This window comes from Phalangium opilio, unplaced genomic scaffold (assembly GCF_054372755.1).
Source record: "Phalangium opilio isolate 3A_F unplaced genomic scaffold, DU_Popi_V2 ptg000042l_1, whole genome shotgun sequence".
NCBI lineage: Eukaryota > Metazoa > Arthropoda > Arachnida > Opiliones > Phalangiidae > Phalangium > Phalangium opilio.
This window is the reverse complement of record NW_028324166.1, coordinates 6,267,627-6,281,584: the sequence shown is the minus strand read 5'-3', so window position 1 is coordinate 6,281,584 and position 13,958 is coordinate 6,267,627. Positions and strand designations below refer to the sequence as shown.

Sequence of the window (13,958 nt, the reverse complement as noted above, 5' to 3'; positions counted from 1 at the left end):
CACAAGTACCCACAAGCACCCACAAGCACCCACAAGCACCCACAAGTACCCACAAGCACCCACAAGCACCCACAAGCACCCACAATTACCCACAAGCATCCACAAGTACCCACAAGCACCCACAAGTACCCACAAGCGCCCACAAGTACCCACAAGCACCCACAAGTACCCACAAGCGCCCACAAGTACCCATAAGCGCCCACAAGTACCCATAAGCGTCCACAAGTACCCACAAGCGCCCACAAGTACCCACAAGCGCCCACAAGTACCCTCAAGCACCCACAAACAACCACAAGTACCCACAAGTACCTAAAAGCAATCACAAGTACCTACAAGCACCCACAAGTACCCACAAGCGCCCACAAGTACCCATAAGCGCTCACAAGTACCCACAAGCACCCAAAAACAACCAAAGGTACCCACAAGTACCTAAAAGCAATCACAAGTACCTACAAGTACCTACAAGCACCCAAAGTACCTACAAGCACCCACAAGCACCCACAAGTACCCACAAGTACCTACAAGCACCCACAAGTACCTACAAGCACCCACAAGTACCCACAAGCGCCCACAAGTACCTACAAGCACCCACAAGTACCCACAAGCGCCCACAAGTACCCATAAGCGCCCACAAGTACCCATAAGCGCCCACAAGTACCCATAAGCGCCCACAAGTACCCACAAGCACCCACAAACATCCACAAGTACCCACAAGTACCTAAAAGCAATCACAAGTACCTACAAGTACCTACAAGCACCCACAAGTACCTACAAGCAACCACTAGTACCTACAAGCAACCACTAGTACCTACAAGCACCCACAAGTACCTACAAGCACCCACAAGTACCTACAAGCATCCACAAGTACCTACAAGCACCCACAAGCACCCACAAGTACCTACAAGCATCCACAAGTACCTACAAGCACCCACAAGTACCTACAAGCACCCAAAAGTACCTACAAGCACCCACAAGTACCTACAAGCACCCACAAGTACCTACAAGCACCCACAAGTACCTACAAGCACCCACAAGTACCTACAAGCACCCACAAGTACCCACAAGCACCCACAAGTACCCACAAGTACCTACAAGCACCCACAAGTACCTACAAGCACCCACAAGTACCTACAAGCACCCACAAGTACCTACAAGCACCCACAAGTACCTACAAGTACCCACAAGCATCCACAAGTACCTACAAGCACCCACAAGCACCCACAAGTACCTACAAGCACCCACAAGTACCTAAAAGCACCCACAAGTACCTACAAGCACCCACAAGTACCTACAAGCACCCACAAGTACCCACAAGTACCTACAAGCACCCACAAGTACCTACAAGCACCCACAAGTACCTACAAGCACCCACAAGTACCTACAATCACCCACAAGTACCTACAAGCACCCACAAGTACCCACAAGTACCTACAAGCATCCACAAGTACCTACAAGCACCCACAAGTACCTACAAGCACCCACAAGTACCTACAAGTACCTACAAGCACCCACAAGTACCTACAAGTACCCACAAGTACCAAAGGCAGTTGGTTACATAATTTATTAGTGGGGGGGGGACCTTTTCCAACTTAACTTTTTAGCTCACACAAAGCTAGGTCCCCTTGTTTTTCAACCACCACGAAATATGAACCAACTAGCTTTAAAAGTGCTAACATCATAAACTGTCTCTTTACACTGCTTAAATATCGCAGATTGGAATGGTTTTGAAAATTTAAATTTAAACATACTTAGACTTAATTATAGTCAATGAAAATTGCTTAGCGGAATGTTAGGTGTTGTACCTTCCATTTAAACCCGTTTTCAAGTCTAACAAACGTATAGTTTTTCTAACATCGGAGCCACCGGATCGTTTTTTTCCGAAAATTTCCCATGTTATTTCTATGGGAAAAATTCCTGTTTTTCAACAAAAGGTGTGATGAATTTTATGGAAATGAAAACCACCCTTAGCAACTTTATTTTTTATAAAATTAACTAATTAATGGATCTCTTTGAAATTTTAACCGCATATTGTGGGCCAGAAATGTAGTTCTGTGGAATTTTTTCAAAACAGTTAATGCAATACAAAAAAAACTACATCCAAACAAAAAACCCTCCTTATACATTAAGAGCAGTATGAAGTCATATCTAAGAGAGCTACCGCTCTCTCAGAATTATATTCAATCGCGAGTAAACAGCGATTTAAAGAAGAAAGATAAGTCAACAATTTGCAATTTGAAGCCGGGGAAATCCTCAAAATGTGTTCAAACATTTTGCCGTAAGTGCGCGGTTACAGAGTCGGCCCAGTGAGCTAAGGCTTAGTGATTTTTTCGAGTCAGTGCCAGTGGGAACTGTGGGATCAGGATCATCGACTGTATCTGTGACTAAAGAAATTAAAACAACTAAAACTGTATTGAAGGATGCAAAAACTACTTTAATTCCATTTCATTATCGAAAAAGGAATTTAACCAACTTTAAGATTGCATGTTTCTAATTCAAGTGCACCTTAATGAATAAACTTTACTCTAAGTCTAATTGTCACTTAGTCGTAAGCAGACGAACACTAGCAGACGAAAGTAGCAGACGAAAACTAGCAGACAGGAGGAAATCGATATCCCAGCATGACTTTCGAAACTTTGCTGCCACGCTATTGGTTGGAAAATATCATACTTATTTTGAATTATAGACGGCGCGGCCGAGGCGTTTTCTCTTTTCTGTGTCTACGTTTGAAAGTCCCACTGTATTCTACACTACGGAAGCTAGCGTCTCTAACTCCTTTCGTTATTTACCCCTGGTATCGTCATTAGACTGATCTGAAGGCTTCATCCTACAAAGAGCTCATGCTCACTTTATAGTTCATATCACAAAATAGAAATACCATTTTTAAACTCGATTATTAAAATTGAGAGCAGTTATAATTTCTATATATTGCAAAGCATTGTAAGAGAGCTTTTAGGTTCAAAGCTACCCTCGGGCGACCAACAGATATTGAGATAGTGAGACTTCATATTGTAAACGTCCTACTGGGAATTACTTAGGCTTTTTTCCACATCAGTGTATGGTTAGTTTTGACTATAGTGCATGTTCAGTTTTAAATTTCAGTAAGGTGGGCAGGTCATACTCCTTTTATTAAGAATGATTTGGCTAGTATTACGGATCGTAGATATCATAGAGGGCACCACTGAAGACTTTGATCCACCCCAATGTCTTACTTTCTATATTTCTACTTATCTTCAAGATATACTTTACAGTAATTGTTTATATATTTTCATGCTATAGGTGTGGATAGTGATTTTTCTATTTTGGTTCGTAATTGTATGCGTGGCTCTGCTAATAGAGTTCGTTTCCAATGTAAAAGTGAACTGGCCTTTGAAGATCATGACTTTCGCTACAGATTTTTACGGCATGCTTTTCCTTGAAGGTATTCATGCATTATTCCCTTCATTATGTACTTAGTTATTTGTCAAAGACTTGGAATTATATCCGATTAAAAATTAGACTGAAAATTAATTTGAATGAAATTTTAGCTCTTAATTTGTTTCAATACTTGTAGCATCGAAGGAAGATCCCCCTCAAAATTCCGCACGTGTCTTGCGATGATTTTGGTGGCTCACTGTACTAGTGTTAATGAACGCATTCCAAGGCCATTTCAAATCAAGCATGGTTTTACAATCTGATGACAATAAAATTAACAGCTTGGAAGAACTCGTTTCGAGAATAAACGTCAAACCATTAATATGGAAGGGTGTGGCATATGAAGATTTCTTTAAGGTAGGATTTCTGTTGTGTCGTATTAAACACACGTAGAACTTATATGCCATTCTAGTTGCGATAAACTTTGAACTATGTAGCATTGATTTTGGAAAGGACCTTAGTTATTTGTTTTGGGCTGTTCACAAATTACGTAACACGAAACCGGTACAATTTCGGTATGAGTGAATAAGGTCAAAAATCATTTTAGAGCAAAATCAAGCACACCATTCGATAGAGCGTGAAATTTAGAAATAAAATGGCCGCCGCTTTTTTCAAATCTCCAAAAAAAAGTCTTATCCCCCAAAAGAATTGCCACCTTTTCCAAAATATTGATGTTTAACGTTAGGGCTCATTTTCACTTAAGAGGCCGAAAAGGTTAGGTTTGGTTAGGTAAGCTTAGGTTAGCTTAGGTTAGCTTAGGTTAGCTTAGCTTTGGTTAGCTTTGGTTAGCTTAGGTTAGCTTAGGTTAGCTTAGGTCAGCTTAGGTTAGCTTAGGTTAGCTTAGGTCAGCTTAGGTCAGCTTAGGTCAGCTTAGGTCAGCTTAGGTCAGCTTAGGTCAGCTTAGGTCAGCTTAGGTCAGCTTAGGTCAGCTTAGGTCAGCTTAGGTTAGCTTAGGTCAGCTTAGGTCAGCTTAGGTTAGCTTAGGTTAGCTTAGGTTAGCTTAGGTTAGCTTAGGTTAGCTTAGGTTAGCTTAGGTTAGCTTAGGTTAGCTTAGGTTAGCTTTGGTTAGCTTTGGTTAGCTTTGGTTAGCTTTGGTTAGCTTTGGTTAGCTTAGCTTTGGTTAGCTTAGGTCAGCTTAGCTTTGGTTAGCTTAGGTCAGCTTAGCTTTGGTTAGCTTAGGTCAGCTTAGCTTTGGTTAGCTTAGGTCAGCTTAGCTTTGGTTAGCTTAGGTCAGCTTAGCTTTGGTTAGCTTAGGTCAGCTTAGCTTTGGTTAGCTTAGGTCAGCTTAGCTTTGGTTAGCTTAGGTCAGCTTAGCTTTGGTTAGCTTAGGTCAGCTTAGCTTTGGTTAGCTTAGGTCAGCTTAGCTTTGGTTAGCTTAGGTCAGCTTAGCTTTGGTTAGCTTAGGTCAGCTTAGCTTTGGTTAGCTTAGGTCAGCTTAGCTTTGGTTAGCTTAGGTCAGCTTAGCTTTGGTTAGCTTAGGTCAGCTTAGCTTTGGTTAGCTTAGGTCAGCTTAGCTTTGGTTAGCTTAGGTCAGCTTAGCTTTGGTTAGCTTAGGTCAGCTTAGCTTTGGTTAGCTTAGGCCAGCTTAGCTTTGGTTAGCTTAGGCCAGCTTAGCTTTGGTTAGCTTAGGCCAGCTTAGCTTTGGTTAGCTTAGGCCAGCTTAGCTTTGGTTAGCTTAGGCCAGCTTAGCTTTGGTTAGCTTAGGCCAGCTTAGCTTTGGTTAGCTTAGGCCAGCTTAGCTTTGGTTAGCTTAGGCCAGCTTAGCTTTGGTTAGCTTAGGCCAGCTTAGCTTTGGTTAGCTTAGGCCAGCTTAGCTTTGGTTAGCTTAGGCCAGCTTAGCTTTGGTTAGCTTAGGCCAGCTTAGCTTTGGTTAGCTTAGGCCAGCTTAGCTTTGGTTAGCTTAGGCCAGCTTAGCTTTGGTTAGCTTAGGCCAGCTTAGCTTTGGTTAGCTTAGGTCAGCTTAGCTTTGGTTAGCTTAGGTCAGCTTAGCTTTGGTTAGCTTAGGTCAGCTTAGCTTTGGTTAGCTTAGGTCAGCTTAGCTTTGGTTAGCTTAGGTCAGCTTAGCTTTGGTTAGCTTAGGTCAGCTTAACTTTGGTTAGCTTAGGTCAGCTTAACTTTGGTTAGCTTAGGTCAGCTTAGCTTTGGTTAGCTTAGGTCAGCTTAGCTTTGGTTAGCTTAGGTCAGCTTAGCTTTGGTTAGCTTAGGTCAGCTTAGCTTTGGTTAGCTTAGGTCAGCTTAGCTTTGGTTAGCTTAGGTCAGCTTAGCTTTGGTTAGCTTAGGTCAGCTTAGCTTTGGTTAGCTTAGGTCAGCTTAGCTTTGGTTAGCTTAGGTCAGCTTAGCTTTGGTTAGCTTAGGTCAGCTTAGCTTTGGTTAGCTTAGGTCAGCTTAGCTTTGGTTAGCTTAGGTCAGCTTAGCTTTGGTTAGCTTAGGTCAGCTTAGCTTTGGTTAGCTTAGGTCAGCTTAGCTTTGGTTAGCTTAGGTCAGCTTAGCTTTGGTTAGCTTAGGTCAGCTTAGCTTTGGTTAGCTTAGGTCAGCTTAGCTTTGGTTAGCTTAGGTCAGCTTAGCTTTGGTTAGCTTAGGTCAGCTTAGCTTTGGTTAGCTTAGGTCAGCTTAGCTTTGGTTAGCTTAGGTCAGCTTAGCTTTGGTTAGCTTAGTTCAGCTTAGCTTTGGTTAGCTTAGGTCAGCTTAGCTTTGGTTAGCTTAGGTCAGCTTAGCTTTGGTTAGCTTAGGTCAGCTTAGCTTTGGTTAGCTTAGGTCAGCTTAGCTTTGGTTAGCTTAGGTCAGCTTAGCTTTGGTTAGCTTAGGTCAGCTTAGCTTTGGTTAGCTTAGGTCAGCTTAGCTTTGGTTAGCTTAGGTCAGCTTAGCTTTGGTTAGCTTAGGTCAGCTTAGCTTTGGTTAGCTTAGCTTCGGTTAGCTTAGCTTTGGTTAGCTTTGGTTAGCTTAGGTTAGCTTAGCTTTGGTTAGCTTTGGTTAGCTTAGGTTAGCTTAGCTTTGGTTAGCTTAGCTTTGGTTAGCTTAGGTTAGCTTAGCTTTGGTTAGCTTAGGTTAGCTTAGCTTTGGTTAGCTTAGGTTAGCTTAGCTTTGGTTAGCTTAGCTTTGGTTAGCTTAGGTTAGCTTAGCTTTGGTTAGCTTAGGTTAGCTTTGGTTAGCTTAGGTTAGGTTAGGTTTGGTTTGGTTTGGTTGGAAAAGGTGGCAAATTATTGGCTCTCTGATGTTTTCCACACTATTTTTGACCTTGTTCACCTATACTGAGGCTATACTGCAAAAATTTTTTTTTTTTGTTTTTTTTTTTGAAATTTGTAAAAAACGGGGGTTATTTTAGATCTAAATTTTACGCACTATCGAATTGTGTGCTTGATTTTGCTCTAAAATGATCTTTGACCTTATTCACTCATACCGAAATCCTCCCCTTAAACCGTAAAATGAAAATGTAGGAAGGGGGCCTAACTTCACGATACATAAAGAAACTAATTAAACTAAGAAGGTTCCAAGACTGAGATTAAAAATCATAATTACCAGCTTAATAAAAATCCAGCGTATGTCACAACAAAACGTTTAGTAAATCAAAGAAAAACAATCTACATCTTACGCCGCGGGTATTGACAAAGACTCTTATTTTCTCCGGTCCGCGAATTTTTATCGCTTATCTAAAAAATAATAATCGGCGGTGGCGCTTGAGACGCCACTCCGGGATAAGTTCGCATTATACAAAAATATAGAGGGAAAAATAGCAGTGGCTCTTAAGGCGCCACTTCGGGAAAATTTGGCATTGTGTAAAAAATAGAGGTACAATAAAAATATAATTTTAGCAGGGAGTAAGGAACGTTAGATTTTAGCAAGGCAGACGTCGTGGTTTTTCCTCGGGAGGAGACGCTTGCTGTGGACGACTACAAGCCCATTTTCGATACTTACCCTAGCATTTTGAGGTTATTAACCTTTCTCGTCCATTTTCTTTCAAAGCGTTAGAAAAATAGGCGACAATATACTTGCAATCATTTTTCACCGTGCGGGGAAGCTGACGAAAATGTTTCCTATGATAAATTTAGACTACCTTTAATTTTTATATTATGTGGTTGTATCAAAAATATACTTTGGTACGTAACGTAAGATTGTTCACTTAAGCTAAATCTATTTAATTTTTTAAAACAGTCCTCTCCATCAAGTGATATTAAAAACGTTATGAAGAGAGTGAATGAGGTGGATGGAATTAAACCAATGGATAAATTGTTCTCCAAGGATACTTTGAGGGAGGTTCATTTGGGTAGATCAGTTATTCTGAATGAAATCTATATAACCATGTCAAAAGTATCCCGAACCTGTTCAGCAGAATTGGGAGACTTGTATTTCTCAAAGGAGAAGTTCTTTCCACATAATTTTGCAATCGCTTTTCGTAAAGGATTTCCAGATGAAGAATACGAAAAAATTTGGAAATGGTAATTATTAATTGTTCTATGATTTTACCAAATAGAATTGTCAATAAGTTTTTGAAGTCTGTATAATATCTGGAAGAACGTATTAAAAAGAATGGAAGCTAACACATTTTAAATTTTACAGCTATTTAGACCAGAGAGATTTTATAATAGGGAGTGGAAACTGAGGAATATTATGTAGCTCAAAAATCACGTGATCAACAAAACTGGCCAGATCTATTTCCGGTACTATTTTTTGTGGCCCCTCCCTCTAGGGTGGGTCTAGAATGTTGCGGGAGGGTCTCTAGGGGAGATGGACACTACTTTTTTAGGGAAAGGGAAACATCTGACTTAAAATAACTCCAAATGGTGCCAGTCGCACTCGAAATCGCGAACCCTTATTGGGTAATTGTACAACCAATAGTGATTGAGGGCAAACTTTGAAATTAAAGGAGTGTCATGTGACCAGAAACTTTCCTGGCCAGTTTTAGCGTCGCAGCCTACTTGTTTGAGCTACATTGTATTTAGCACTCCCTATTATAAATTCTCTCTGTTTAGATCCAACCTAATTTTCAAAATAGACACTTTACCTATCTGTAAATAATTACAGAACCCTCGTTTTGTGTCAATTTAAAAACAGTTGATTCTATTTTTAAGGGTTCGAAGAGCAACCGAATCGGGTTTGATTGAAAAGTGGCTTGAAATGGAAATATCTGGAGCTTGGCGAAAATGTTCTCGTAGTTCTTCAGCTGAAGCTAAAGACCCTGAACTTAAAATGTCATCATTTTCTAATTTCACCGCTGTTTATTGCATATTTTTAACCTTCTCCTTCGCGGCACTGATTGGGGAAAAAATTGTAGACCTGCGCAATAAGCCCGCACGAAAGAAAGGCCTTTATTTACCAAAATCCAAGAAATATTAATATTTATATGCAAATTTAGTAATTTATTGATAGATCAATGTTAAGTAACACATTTACACATTACCATATAGAAACTAGGAGATTATATCAAAACTGCAAATTAAAATCTAATCTACACTGGTTGTAGATATGTTTATGAATAATGTCATTATTTTAATAATATTCTCATCATTAAATTGATTGCAGCTTAGCGTTTACCTTAATTCAAACCTTACAGTCGGGTTTTCAATTGAGTTAATCATCGACTTTTTAATTGAAGTATCTAAACCTCCCGGAGGTGGTAAAATCTTGAATCGTTGAAGAACAGCAGTAAAGTACAGAAAGATATTAACTTTTCCCAATGTTTCACCTGGACAACTACGCTTGCCTGTTAAGAATAAATTTCCAGATGTATTAAATTTAGCCTAAAGTAACATACACAAAAGACTTTGTTCTTATTAAAATTCTCATCAGTATAAGCAGTTAGTGTGTACGAGTTTGTGACAAATTTGATACAGCAGGCCCTGTGATAAGTTTTAAATTTTTAATCACTCTTTTCCCCGATGTCTGAGTTAAGAATTATGGTTTTCAACCTAAACAAGTGAGTACAATGCCTCTCCTTTTCTACTGCTAGTGGAACGTTTTCGACAAATACGATAGAACAAGGGAAGTTTGGTCTGTATAGTTGTATCTCTTCGCGAAATGTAGCAGGTCACGTATCTATTATAAGGGGTTTGTTTTAACTGCGCATGATAGGAGCGAAACACTTCATTTTCTAATGTAATCGCCATGAGATGCCAGAGAAAAAACTGCCGTTTGCCTCAGTACGATGCGTCAGAAAATTGCGCACTAGCACATCGGCGATTTTTAGGCGACCGTTGGTATTACATTTCACCAAACGTCCCTATTGCTTGATCTTTTTCGATTTCGGGAAATACTAAAACATCGTGGTTGACGAAGAGTACACATTTCTCAGAAAACCACCTCCATTAATTTACACAATTCAGTATCATACTTATTTAAGTTACCTAATGAAAATGCCAGAACTCGTTCAGCTTTTTTATTATCAATTCTTTTCCCATCTTCAGTAAGATATCTTTCAGGCCTGAACCTTTCGGGATCTCCCCAGAATTGCTTGTCGTGATGAACTGAATGAAACAAGAAAAGAACGACAGTTTCTTTGGGAACGTCGAACTTTCCTATTTTCGTGTCTTCTGTCGTCCTAAAAATACAAATTAACAATATTCGTTCAGTTGTGAGAAACCCGCAACATATATATTTTTAAAGAAGCTAGGTTGAATAATAGGTCTTTTTTTGTGAGCAAAGTAAGGATCATGGAATAAGCTCCATACCACGGCGACTCTTAGTCTAGTTAGTAAGCAGGATATTCTCATTTTTCGTCGTTCACGTCAACGTCATCAAATGATATTCAATAAGATATTTAAATTGAACTGAACTCTGTTATTCTTTCCTGCTTCTTTAAAAATACATCTATTCCTGATAAAACCGTCATAAAATCTATTTTTGTCGTCAGTATCAAAAATACTGCGCGTTTGTTTCTCATATTCCTCACCATCTTGGATCATTTACACCAAAGATGTTATTCCATCGCCAAACTTCCAGGAGAACAGCTTGGGTGTAAGGCATGTTGTTGCGATCACTCCATTGTGGCAATTTTTCAGTACCAACTGCTTCAACAATTTCTCGATGAACTTTCTCTTGAACCTCGGGATACAAAACCATATTCATGTAAGCAAATTCGAGAGAGGTTTTAATCGTTTCAGCTCCGATGAATATCAGAATTCCGGCATTTCCAAGAAGAGTCTCTCCTACAATTAAGGTTAGCGTGTTGAAATAAAAGGTTTCTCGCGCTTTAAACGAGACTTGCATACTGGTAAAGGATCGAAGCTCTTTTCGCTGTATTTCTCCAAGGTAATAATCTATGAAGTCCCGTTTGGAATTTTCATCAAATGTGTCCTCGTGATATTTTACCACTTCACTGTAAAAAATTATTTAATAGAAATCGCAATATAAAGTTCCATTTACAGTAACTAACGCCTAGTCTTTATGCTGCTATCAAAGTTAACGCAAGCTACATTTGTAACAACAGTCAACAAAAACGGATTTATGTAAGAAGAACGTTGAACGTAGCAAATTCTCTACCCATCTTCGAGTACTTTGTAAGTTTTGATGGGAGTGGCTTATAATTTCAAAACTCGTGCTCGCCATCTATCGGCTTTATTCTCGTATATTTTGGACTTTAAATATAGATATTGCATAAGGCAAGTAAATAATAATAATAACTTATAAAAGTACTACAATAATAATTTTAGTACAAAGAAAGAAAAACCAGATACTTAAAGGAAATATTTAAAAAAACATCAATTATATATATCCTTAACGTTAAAACTTAATTAGACTAAATCGGGAGTTATTTCGCATTGTTGTCCACTTTGCTTTTTTACCACTGGCGCAATTTCGAAAAATAAAAAATAAAAAAATAATTTAACCACGAAAATAGAGATAAGAATGACATTTTCGATCTCTAGAAGTCGCTATATACAGAATTTGTGGGTGGAGTCAAAATATAAGCAGACGAAGTTTCTCAATAAAGTATGCGAGGATGGTGCTAAGGCTATGTTCCTAGTACATAAATCCGTTTTTGGTAACAAGAATCATGCTGCACATTTCCATTGCAATTTATAGATTATCATAACGGAATTAGAAACAGATTTTAATATTCCATGAACCGATTATCTTACTTTACACCTTTCTCCAAATCGAGAATGAGAGCCATGCCAGTCTTAAGTGCATTCGATGTCAGACTCATTATCCTTCTCGGGAATGGATAATAAAACTGTTTGGCTCGTTCCACAAAGAAATCAAGCCCAATCGACTGAAAGGCGTCTAGGGCTTGCTTTATCTTTTGATCTGAATTATACTCTTTGTCCATCATCATCGCAAAAATAATGTTGTTTGTAACTGTCATAAGAGCATCCCGGATGTTTACGTTTTTCCCAATAGAATTCCTCAGGGATTGCAAAAAATTCGTAACTTGCGTAGAGGTTAAGAGTTCTCCGGAACTTTTACCCATGCCCAATTCTCGCAATGACGCCAACATGAACCGCCGCTGTTCTTTCCAGTCCTTCCCAGACATTTCAACAAAATCTGAAAATTATTATAGAACTCGTTTTTGAAAAATATCAAGCGGTTTCTTTTGCTATTCCGTGCACCACTCCGAGGTGGAAAGATGACAACTACCTCGGGGTGGATTTCAACTACCGACCTCCGAGTTACCGTCCCACGCTCTAACCAAAGAGGTCTACGACCTCATAGTAATTCAGCTAGGCCTTATTTCAACGCACCAATGGTTAGAACGATCGGTGGCTACTCCGTAACTTGACGGATGGCATAGGTTATTCAAATTGAATTTATACCAATCTAATTCATGGTTGCGGATGATTTTATTCCGTGTACCACCCCGAGGTGTGGATTTGAACCACCGACCTTTGGGTTACCGTTAATTTTATTTTGCTTCATACGTTTCTCGAGAATAGAAAGAAGAGACAGGTTTTACATGCATAATGAAAGACTAACAACATCGGTTTTCACTAATGCTCACGTGGATTTTTATTGTTGCATTCGAAAACATGCGGCGGTCTTCCAGTAAAGACATCTTTATTAGCAATGTCCTTAAGACTCTCGAAGTCAGAAACGACAACAGTCAGTCGTGTTCCCAAGTACAAGCTGCGTAACATATGTTAAAATAAGGTTTAGTTTAGAGTGCAATAGAATCTTATCAATCCACAATTATTCATAAGTCAATTTTAACTAGATGTATAAATATAAATAATGTTTTATTATTCATAAATTATATCGGTTTAAGAAAATTCTGGGTTAAAATTTTTCTTTCTTCGAAAGTCCAATTAAAATAATAAATATATCAAATTTGAATCATTACTCTATCAATGGCACTAAAAACGATCAGAGTAATTTGGTTTTCTTTCTAGATTCAACGCGTCAGGTCCCTGAGTAAAGGACGACTATGGGCTGTAGTGCAACACTAAAAATGAGACCAATAAGGGTCTAATTTTTACTATTTTTAAAACATTTTATTTTCTTTTAGCAGAGAGTGGAATACAAAATTGACTCTCTGCACATACTCGATCACTAATTAGCATTAAACAGTATTCATTAATCTAATCCGTAGAAATTAAATATTTTCGTGTTTTTTACACCTTACCTGAAAACACTTCCATACTTGACACTAAGATTATGCAAATAAAGATGTCGGTCTGGATCAATAAATGGTAAATGACCAACTAATGGCAGGCTCAAAGGTCCGGGTGGAAGTTTGTACCGAATTTTAAACAACAATTTCTTTACCGCCAATATCAACCCGATGGTGAACAAGAAGATTAGATAGGGCGTCGTATCCATTTTCGTAAATACGTTAAAATGATTTTTGAAGGACACAAAAATGAGGCCGCACATCCCGTGGGTTCAAATTGTCAGCTACATTGCCTTGGCAGTCGTAAAATAGCTTGGTTCTTCAAGGCTCTTAACAAGAGTTAATCAAGCCTCGAGGTTTAAAACTCGAATACGCTGTAACATTGTGGTTGAAAAGGACGATATCTTCAGCTACTGAGGCTACACATAGATCAAACAATTAGTCAGTCTTATTGCGCAGCTAAGAATAGGCCCACGTCACGCCATTAAAGCTATGTTCACACTTACACGGGAGTCGGTTCGGAACTGGTTGCCCCAAATAATTTCGAAACTCCCTTCCTTACCAGTTTAGCGATTTAAACAGCCTTGGTTAAACTGCTAAGGTGGAAACCGTACCTGACAAATAAATGAAAAAATTGCTTCTATAAATATCTTAGTTTAATTATTTCAACCCTTTTAACGCCCTTTCTGGCGTAATCGGGTACATCTTTAGGATTTGGAATGAAAGTAACGGGTGCGGGATGAACGAGTGAAATATCCTCAACACTCCAAGGCTTGATTTGCTCTTGTTCTAATCGATGATTGAATAAAATAAAATCTTTGGGGGAGAAAAACACTCGAGAACTTTTTAAGTTATTTTTTTATTTAGCAACCAAAGAGGAAGTATAGTATTGGATTGGAAATATGCAAAGGTAACGAAAGGCGAGTGCGAAAAAAGGACAGCAATTTCGAATATTGTCAGTAAGTAGAAAGACATTATAAACAAACGTATTATCAATTTTACTGGT

At 38.8% G+C, this 13,958-nt stretch overlaps 2 protein-coding genes across 2 annotated transcripts; one reads left to right on the top strand and one right to left on the bottom strand.

Moving 5' to 3' along the window:
- The first annotated feature begins 3,560 nt into the window (after window positions 1–3,560).
- LOC149678707 (uncharacterized) lies at window positions 3,561–8,862 on the top strand. The gene is made up of 3 exons (XM_089836665.1): window positions 3,561–3,768; window positions 7,561–7,844; window positions 8,478–8,862. Exons 1-3 carry the CDS (start codon window positions 3,625–3,627, stop codon window positions 8,740–8,742), a joined length of 693 nt encoding a protein of 230 aa, XP_089692791.1. The 5' UTR covers window positions 3,561–3,624; the 3' UTR covers window positions 8,743–8,862.
- Window positions 8,739–13,566, bottom strand: LOC149678706 (cytochrome P450 2J3-like). The gene is made up of 8 exons (XM_089836663.1): window positions 13,459–13,566; window positions 12,965–13,371; window positions 12,344–12,468; window positions 11,484–11,889; window positions 10,614–10,720; window positions 10,295–10,550; window positions 9,750–9,943; window positions 8,739–9,109 (listed from the first exon to the last, which is right to left on the bottom strand). The coding sequence occupies exons 2-8, from the start codon at window positions 13,213–13,215 to the stop codon at window positions 8,937–8,939; spliced, it is 1,512 nt and encodes a 503-aa protein (XP_089692789.1). The 5' UTR covers window positions 13,216–13,371; window positions 13,459–13,566; the 3' UTR covers window positions 8,739–8,936.
- Between the last annotated feature and the right edge of the window lie 392 nt (window positions 13,567–13,958).

Coding starts and splice junctions, on each gene's coding strand:
- LOC149678707 (XM_089836665.1), top strand. CDS start 3,625: ATGAACGCATTCCAAGGCCATTTCAAATCAAGCATGGTTTTACAATCT. Junction 3,769..7,560: donor CATATGAAGATTTCTTTAAG/GTAGGATTTCTG, acceptor TTTTTAAAACAG/TCCTCTCCATCAAGTGATAT. Junction 7,845..8,477: donor TACGAAAAAATTTGGAAATG/GTAATTATTAAT, acceptor TCTATTTTTAAG/GGTTCGAAGAGCAACCGAAT.
- LOC149678706 (XM_089836663.1), bottom strand. CDS start 13,215: ATGTGCGGCCTCATTTTTGTGTCCTTCAAAAATCATTTTAACGTATTT. Junction 12,469..12,964: donor AAGTATGGAAGTGTTTTCAG/GTAAGGTGTAAA, acceptor TATGTTACGCAG/CTTGTACTTGGGAACACGAC. Junction 10,551..10,613: donor AGAGCTTCGATCCTTTACCA/GTATGCAAGTCT, acceptor CCTTAATTGTAG/GAGAGACTCTTCTTGGAAAT.